Here is a 9,434-nt window from a genome sequence, read left to right on the forward strand (position 1 = left end):
GCACAGCGGCTGAAGCATATTATTGTAGATCATAGGCTTATAGTAACTGGTTCCAGTAACTTCTCCTTTTTAAATAGTATTCGATTGATATTCATGAGAAAATTGATATCGATAACAGAAACTTGGAAATTTACCTTAAAGCTCTCAAGAATTTGGATTGCTAGCATTGTCAGCGACACCTCCCGAGCCCCGCCAACAGAATACAGCGATCGGCTCCTCGATCCTAAGCCTTCCTTTGTTGAAACGAAGGATTAAACGTGTAGATCAACACGCTAATCATCAGGGCGCAATTTGCGAATAATTTGTTCGGTTAGCGATCGAAAAATATTGGTTTTTGCTTTTCGTGTTGGAACCGTTAAATCTTTGAGCAAGTAGCGTTCAATTTCACTAATCCTTAGTTCTCCTCGTGAACATCGAGCGCGTCGACGAGCAATTCGCGACGTCACGATAAGTTCTACCTTATATCATTTCGATTCTAAACACTTGGCGCGCTGTCACGGCGCGAGAAGAGCAAGTTGTCTCAATCTACATTTTACCAGCAGCTTATCGAACGCGGAGAGCAGATTCCTCGTCGACGCGGCCGGTGTTTAGGTTCCATTTTCTAAAATATACGAAGACCGGTGTCAGAAAAATATTTCTTCTACTCCCCGAAAAGTTTCTTTAGGATTTATTTCACGTGGATAATTCGGAGGATCGTAATCCTATGGTGCACTCTTTGTATAGTGTACGCCTTCGCTACGTGATACGTTTCGAAAATCTGCTTGATGCGCCTGACTATTACCGTGTCAATTGGTATATCTATACGATCTCACACATCGGGTCGTAACTTTAGGGTTCGTCACACCCGCGCACGCCATTATTATTTCATTCGCCGGCACGTAACCAGTTTAAATAGATTCCGAAGTATCAAAGTGAAAATTACTTTTAACGCGACCCACATCTCTACAATGCGCCGGATGTTCGCAATAAATTATCCGATAGCAATAACTCGCCTCGCTCGACGGCATTTAACGGATACATTTCAAAACGCGTACATCTTTGGACTATAATATCACCCCTGCGTAAAATAGAATTCTGCGCAAACAATACAGCCTCTTAAACATTCATCCTTTGGAACGCGAGCACACGCAGCGCGCCAGAATCGCAAAAAGTCAAACAAAAAGCAATCTTCGCGCTGGAAATTTCATGAAGATTTTTGATTATAGATTCTGCATAAGCTGTAACAATTAACTTGTTCCGGTAAAATCGCATTTCTTGTCATGGCGTAGTTTCATTACAATTAAACAGGAATAAGAGGTTGGCATAGTTAGAAACCAACAAATCTGCGGCAACCCTTTCAATTACATTCTTCTGCGAGCCTCTGTTTTATTCAATATTATAATTAGAGATTTAACAAACAGAGGTATTACGAAACACCTCCCCGAAGAGTCGTCTCGCAGCCTAACGAATAAACAACGCCGGAACTAAGTTTAACGAGCCCCAAAATCCCCGAAGCCGTCCCGTTTATAATCAATGATATAGAATTAATTAACAGAGAGACGCGAGTTTTGCTAAAACTTGCTACAATTCTGGCTCGTTCTGCACACCCAGCGCGATAAACGTACAATAAAATATCCAATCTTAACGTAACAAGGTATGTACAAATATTCGTGATTTCTAGGCAAAAACGGCGTAACATCTACCAACAGTTTTTACAGAAATTCAAGGAGTCCTTAACATTAAAAAAAAAATAACAAGCGAAAAATAAATACTTAAAAATTTAAACAGAGACTTAGATTAGATCGTTCCGCCTCGCAACCGGACACACACGCACACATCGATCAACATCGTTAATTAATACTGTCGAATATACAGTTCCTGCAAAGTTTCGACCCGATCGCATTCAAATGATCATCGCGCCGTGAATCCATCCGTCCACTCGAAATTACGTTCTTCGATTGGAATTACAATTCTTTATTTATTTATTTATTTTTTTTCGTTAGCACCATATACATTTGTATCTACATATTAATATCATATTTATATGTTTGTTAACGCGTGTCTACCAGCGACGCTGCGTTTCTGCGCACGCGCGTGCGCGCGCGTTCCGTTTATTACAGCCTTGCAACGCGGTGAACGAGTTAACCTACAACCGCGTACAAAGAAACTGTTCGACGACGACGACGCCGGGCCGCCGCCGTGTTTCGTATCGTATCGAGCCAGATCGAGATCGTTCCGTGAAATGTCTATTTTTCGATATAACACGTTAGAATTTTTTTGCGGAGAATGCGCGGCCCGCGATCGACACAGAGAACACGAAGCTCCTCAAAAGCCTGGAACGTGGTATGCTTTTATAACAGAATACTTCTGGAATGGAAACTGCTCCGTCGATCTACGGCCGAGGAAATTCTATTTTAAAGACGGCCGCGCCGTCGAGAATACGAGGGAAAATCAGTTTTTAATAATACACCCGTAGAATTTGAGTTCCAACCATTCCGCGTTAGGTAGTTGGAATTAATACGGAAATATTCGTAATAATTGAAATTCAGAATTTTTAGAAGGTTGAACATTCTCGCGTGTCCGATTAACCTCTGATTTAACTTATATTTTTTATTCTGGAAAATTGTAGGTTTATTAGATAGAGTTTATATACGATGGTTTTTGGTAAATGAAACTTGACGTTACGTTTATGAACTATACTCGACGAAATAATTCTTGCAAATTGTTCGTCGAAGATGAAGTCTATCTAAAAATAGTATCAGTAACGCGCACTTTTGTTCATATATTTTTTACAATGTTTAATTTATTCTTTACGCAATGTAATAAAACGTTTCCACATTTTGTTCCATTTCCAGTTTAGAAGAGTTCCGGTTTTATTAATTTCCGTCCAGCACCCGTTGTCCTCAATTAGCGTTTTGATATGTTACGTTGACATACACGTAGCCGACTCCTCCCTTGCAAATGTGCGTTTAATCGTTGTCAAATCGAGCGAACAACTACCGGATACGTATTGCCCGCGCACAATTGCCGTTTTACGTCCGGTTTGATAGATCGAGCACGGTTGTTTTGTCTCGCATGCGATTAAGGTATATTGCCCCGCTTTCGGCAGCGGCTACACGTTTACGGCTCTTCACTGGCACGGCTTTATTACTCGCCTACCCGCAAGCCTTTCCCTTCTTTAGAGGCCGCCTTAAAAAGATTCAGGTCAGGATACTATGCGCTTCGTGGAACTCGCGCGTTTCACAATTTTCCTCCTTCTTCGCCGGGTGCTTGCTTCTTTTTTTTTTCTTCTCTGTTGTGCTCGGCCGGCCGCCTATAATTGGTCGGATGTCGGACGCGTCTCGTATCGATACCCGCGAATCGCTTCACGCTACCTCGTCGCGCGTTCCTTTTATACGCTTCCCGATTCAAGCCTCTCCCCTTTTCTTGAAATCCTCTCTCCAAGCCGTCGCTTTTTAACAGTAACCAAACTCGATGTTCCGTCCGATTGGTTACAGCGTCGGAAGCCGTCTTCTATAATAAATTGTACTTCACAGTGCATTACTTCAAAATCATTCGAGTGTTATTTTTTTTAACAAACTTGTAGTTTGCAGTAAATATTCCTTATTTTCTTGAAATTCTTCGATTTAATGAGAGGCAAAATTGAATTTTATGTGCCCCCCCCCCCGTTGATTTCGAGTATTTTTCATACATTGGATCGTTTTTGTTAACTTTACAAATTGTCTCGTTAATAAAAGCAAGCGATCAAGACTAATAAAATCTCAATATGAAATTTTAAAATAAATAGGTGATTTAAGATCGAAGTACCCAATTACTGCACATCGACGACAAGTAACCGGAGGATTTTTTTTAGATTTTCAAGCGCGCCGAGAACCGGCGAAATCGAAATCTCTCATTTCCCGCGAGCGACGCTGAAAAATACACGATCCCAGATAATCGCGGTCCGACAGAAAATTGTTTTCGCCGAGTTGGAAGCGGCGGGTAGGGGTGGGGGGTCGAGCCAATATTATCATTATCAGGTTAATTGATTTCCCTCATCCTCGAGCAGGTTATTTTACTTCTTTAATAGAAGGTTCGCTTGGTGGGGAGTCATTTCCTTTCACGGAAGAATTTCAATTGAAAGACAATATCGCAAGATTGCGTGCCGTAGAAATGATATTGGACATGCGATCGCGAACCAGAAAAAAAAGCGCCGCGATGGTGCAATAAAGAGTCAGTATCAGTAATAGGTTGAACGTTAAAAAAGGAAGAAAAAAGAGGAGGAGAACAGAGGAGAGAGAGAGGGAGAGAGAGAGAGAGATAGAAACGCACGGCGTTTTTATATTCTTTTTTATCATTCGGCCGGACGCCGGACGAATTTCAAACCGGCGTAATCCCGATCGTAAAGCGAAAATTCCGGCCGATCGTTGCCATCGATAATGGTTCCTCGTAGCAGATTCTAGATTCGTCGTCGCCGCCGCCGTCCGCGTTCGGATAGCTTTTATTGCGAAAATACTTCTGGCCCGCCTTATCTAGGCGCGACGAATCGTTATTACTTTCGAACTGCGCTTTTAACTCGGCGCTGTTAAAATCACGTGCCTCGCGGGAACTTTTACGCAAGGTCGCCTCGAGATTGTTGTCGAAAAATAAAGCACGCGGGGGCACTTTTGTTGCTACGGCGATGTGACATAGTTCGGCATTTTCTCGCCGCGTTGGTCGGACTTGTATATCGCCTTCGGTCGAGCACGTTCGTACTGCGGGTATTTGTCTAAAAATATTCCGCTTCGGTTGCAAGAAACAGGAGCTAAATAAACCATTCTCTTTTCCAATTAATTGGAACTTTTTTCACATTGTTTAATGATTTTGTTAAGAAAACGAAGCAATTTTTATTTCTTATATATGTTCATTTAGTTCGGTCGCTGGGTTGTGCCATAATTTTGACTCGGTCCGACATGTTTTTCCTCAGCGCTCCATTATTTGTCCCGAAAGGAGACGCCGGCGGGCACGTATGGTGCGACATAAATTTTTCATTTCGACACCACGAAAAATTCGAACTTTGCCCATACATTCTCGTCGTCCCGCCGGCGATGCCGTGAATTCAATTCCATGAGCTTCCGATCGATTGTGGCCTCTGGTTTGAGGACACATTTCCTGAAATTCTTCGACGTCTCGTTACCCTCTATCCTAAATATCTTTCTCGATCTCTTGTTCCTTTTCTCCTCCTCTTCTTCTTCGTTGCCTCGCGTGTTTCTCTTCGACGCGAGCACAAAATTAGCAGCGCCATTCGAACGAGCTAAAAAACGCCATTGAAGTTAGCACATTAGTGCCACTTGAAAATAATTAATTTATCGTCTATCAAGCTTTCAGCGAATAATTTTCCCAGAAAAGTGGATAATTTTCATTAAAAGAAAATTAATTGTTAATAAACTAGTTTATTTCTGTGCGCTATATTTAATTTTCTAAATCGTTTGCAATTCGTGTTTTTGCGCAGAACTTCCAGGAATTCACGCGCGCACAGACAAACGAAATAATGTTCCAAGAGTGTTCGCGTTTCGCGAATGGTTTTCCAGAGCGCGCCGTTTGCGAAGACAGTTAACGATTCAAATAGGAAGTACGTTTTCCGTAATCGCACTCCGGAGGTGCAAAGAAACCCACGACGGTTTACTACTCTCGCGCGTCGCGAGTAATTTTCCAACCGACTACTCGATCTTCAATTGACGTTTCCCAATGGTATTCGTTATTTGTTCGACATCCTCCGCCACCTGCTGGATATTCTTCCGTCGGATGCTGGCCCCGGCTTCGAATTACGTGACAGAATTCGATTACTACATTGTTTAATAATATTACAATTTTTTAAATATAGAAATATGTAAATCAGGGGTGAAATTTTACGGTGGTCTGTAAGGGTTAATAATTGTTTAAAAGTGTCAAGGAGATTTATACTATTTTAATCGAAATAAGGTTGAAAAGGTATCATTTTCAGCTTGAATTTGTTAGTAAAAGAAATCATAAATTGACGCATCTAAGATAGAAAATTGAATGCTTAATCAGCTTTCAGCGCGTTATGCTTTCATTTCGTGATCTCGAGAATTGATCTCTAAAATTTTTCATTGCTAATTTGCCTTGCCAATTCTGCTAGTTCATTAGCCCGATAAAATAATTGAGATTGTTCCTTCTAGTTGGTCATTTCCAAGTATAACTTTAACAGTTATATCATTTGTTTAACGAAGTTGTCCTTAGATATTCACGCACGTTCCGTTCGGTTTCGAAAATTCGCGCGCGCCGGTAGACACGCTTCGCCACATTTAGATGAAATAAGTTTCTAGATTCGAGGAATCACTTGCTTACTATAATTGCATACCGTTCGAAATGATTGACGCAACATACTACGACACATTTTACTTTCTGCAACATCTGTACAATTTATTATACAGCGTTGGCCGAACTGAAGCTCGAAATGTTTTTCACCGTGCGCGCTTTAATATTATTGTATAAAAAAAATATATCGATTCAGGGTGAAACGATCCACATTGTGCAACATTATTCTTAATGATTATGTTGTTGATTTTTTTTATTTTTTACTTATACTTTTATGTTCTTTTTACACTCTCCCGCGCGCGCGCCTTCGAAACGATTCGCGTCCAAACGATAGCAATGATCAACGACAAGATACACGTCTCTGTGGTTGTTTTTTATTAAATTCACGAACCGGTGTCATAATTTTTCGGGAACACATCGACCTCTCTTGCACTGGAGGTGTGCACAGGAAATTAGCGAAAATTCAATTCAGCGAGAAAATTACTCAAATCTCACGTAGCGTACATTGTTAATATTAACTTTCGGTAACTGCTTATCGCGTGATTAAACTGCGGATTTTATACGCTTGTAATGAAAATGTGTAGATCGAATGCTGAACAGTGAATTCATTATGGAGAATTTTAAAACAATTTTATATTATTTTAAAGCTGGTATAATAATTAACCCCTCAGCACGAGGGTTTTTATAAAGGAATCTATATTAATATATTTATATGGCAACAATATTATGTTAACGTTACAAAATGAACGTCGTAACTTTGCTATTGCTAAGATCATGCACATTTTATTTCGCATACAAATCCGCAGCCTGCAGACTACCAATAATTTACCGCAGTTTGTGCTTCACGGTTTCTCGAATGAATTTTTCAATCGCGAAGACAGGTGCGACAATCTCCTCCAGAGCGTTTACAATATAAAGGAACACACTCCGAGCGTGCCTTTCGACGTACAGTGGCTAATTCGAAGTAAAGCGTGACTAATACACCAAGAACCAATCAACATTTCCAATAGACTCCCTCCTCGGCGCAAGCAATTTTCCAATTCATTAGCCAAAGAGAAATTAAGCTGCGCAACAGAGCGCGATGCCGCCGCGCAGTTTGTCTCCCGGCGGCAGACAAATCGTCCGCCATTAACCAAAGTGAAAATTCCTGAAAACTGAGCGAGCGGTTCGGTATTTTCGGCAGTCCTACCGCCAAACAAACGACGACCGACCACCGCAAAACCCCGGGGCGGTCGCTCCCGCGTTTCGTAATCACATTACCCGCTGTCTCTCCTACGAGCTTCCCTTCGGCCATCGCTGTCGCTCGTATAACGCAGATATTCGCGGGACACCGTCGTTACCTAGGTCTGGATACATTAAGCGAAAGACGTACTTTAGTTATCAAGCATCAAAGGTTTCCTACGTGTGTTCTCGCTTCTCTGCCCCCCTCTCCTGACCAGGGGGGGGAGATCGACGAGCCGCGTCAAAGACCCGAGGGAATCTCTTTGGTAGTCTAGCATCTTGGCTGGTTTCGTGGCACGCTTTCGCGCAGCGGCTACACGAGTTCGGCAACGCCGTGATCCGAAATCCTTTATCCGGCTGCACTGGAACGGACAGGACTACGCCGGTTGTCACGAGAAAACAAGAAGGACCTCTCGATGCCCCGAGCCGGCTTACCGTCGGCGTCCGGGGGTGGGCGCGACGCGGCTCCGCGACGGCCGGGACAAGATCCGCGGAGCAAGCGGATCCTTCGAACCGACCTCGTCGAAAAAAACCGGTCACCGAAAACACAGAGAGTTAAAGAGGACACCGTCGGACGGCGGACAAATCGGGGACAGCTACCGCTGCTGGTCCAACGATCGGGCCGATCAATCCCGCGGATCCGAGCGATTAATTGAGTCGGCGGGCGACAGCGGCGTGTCTCTGGATCGGCAATCGGCGCGCGTGCGCGTTCCCGGTCGGAACTTCCTCGCCTAATGACGGCCGGTATCCGGACGATCGAGAGCGGACGCGTCCCCCATCCCGGATCACAGGAAGCTCTCGTTCGGCATGTTCGCGGCGACGTCGATCGCCTCGACCTCGCCCTGGTTGTCCAGCCGTTCCGCGACGTCCATCTCGCCGGCCTTGATCTCGTAGTTGTTGATCGGGTCGCCGTACTGGCTTTGATAGAACTCCTCGCGCATCATGTGGTTCAGGTTGCTGCAACGGAAGTAGAGGATCTCGCGGAACGGCTTCCGGAAGTCCCTGTTCAGGGTCGCGTAGATGATCGGGTTCAGGAGGCTGTTGCAGTAGCCCAGCCAGAGGAACAGGCTCGACAGGAACGCCGGGATCGCGTCCGGGTCGCTGAGGAACGGTCTGACCAGCGCAAGCACGAAGAACGGCAGCCAGCAGACGATGAACGCGCTCATTATGATGCCCAGCGTGGTGCTCGCCTTTCTCTCCTTCGCCAGGTGGAACCTCAGCTTCTTCTGGTGCGGCGAGTTCGTCACGCTGCAGGTGCTGTTCAAATGGTTCCGCACGATCGTCGACTTGGTCAACGGCGGCGTGATCGGCGTCGTCGACGACGACAGGATCGGCTTCTCCAGCTTCTGCAGCATCGGGCACTGCGACTCGTTGCTCTTCCGTGGACCGCCCGCGAAACAGCGCACCGCGTGGCCGCTGCACTGTAACAGAGAGAGAAAAGAATAGGAAGTTAGCTCGCTGTGTCTTTCCTTTGTCTTGATGGTCTATCGATTTTTATTTATTTCGACGTCTTTGTGTTTTTTATTTGTCTATTATAGCGTTATGTAAATACTTGTATGCACTCTTAATAATATTTTTAGCTATGGCAACGATGGATGTAGCTGATACTAAATGAAGAAAAATTGATTTTTACATCGAACGAGTGTTTGTTCACGTTGAATATTGTCGCGGGTATTAAGCTTAGTGCCAACTGGCAGGTGTCTGTGATATTTTAAATAATTTTGACTGGTAAATTAATATGCTATCTTTTAATAATAACTGTTTAATGTGAATCCTCGGATCCCAGAAAATCAACGTACAGCGGAAGACAGTTTTAGAAGCGTAGTCTTAGATTAAATCCTTAGAATAAATCTACTCGAGGATTTAAATCTTATTTAATTGTTAAAATATTAATTTTACCTTTTATTCACGTTTATCTATATTTTAACCTTTTCAAT

General features: G+C 43.6%; 1 protein-coding gene across 1 annotated transcript; it reads right to left on the reverse strand.

Moving 5' to 3' along the window:
- Positions 1–7,683: 7,683 nt before the first annotated feature.
- Positions 7,684–8,918, reverse strand: 5-ht7 (5-hydroxytryptamine receptor 7). Its single transcript, XM_078192797.1, has one exon. The coding sequence runs from the start codon at positions 8,850–8,852 to the stop codon at positions 8,283–8,285; it is 570 nt and encodes a 189-aa protein (XP_078048923.1). The 5' UTR covers positions 8,853–8,918; the 3' UTR covers positions 7,684–8,282.
- Positions 8,919–9,434: the final 516 nt, after the last annotated feature.

This window comes from Augochlora pura, chromosome 2, assembly GCF_028453695.1.
Source record: "Augochlora pura isolate Apur16 chromosome 2, APUR_v2.2.1, whole genome shotgun sequence".
NCBI classification, from domain to species: Eukaryota; Metazoa; Arthropoda; class Insecta; order Hymenoptera; family Halictidae; genus Augochlora; species Augochlora pura.

Coding starts and splice junctions, on each gene's coding strand:
- 5-ht7 (XM_078192797.1), bottom strand. CDS start 8,852: ATGCTGCAGAAGCTGGAGAAGCCGATCCTGTCGTCGTCGACGACGCCG.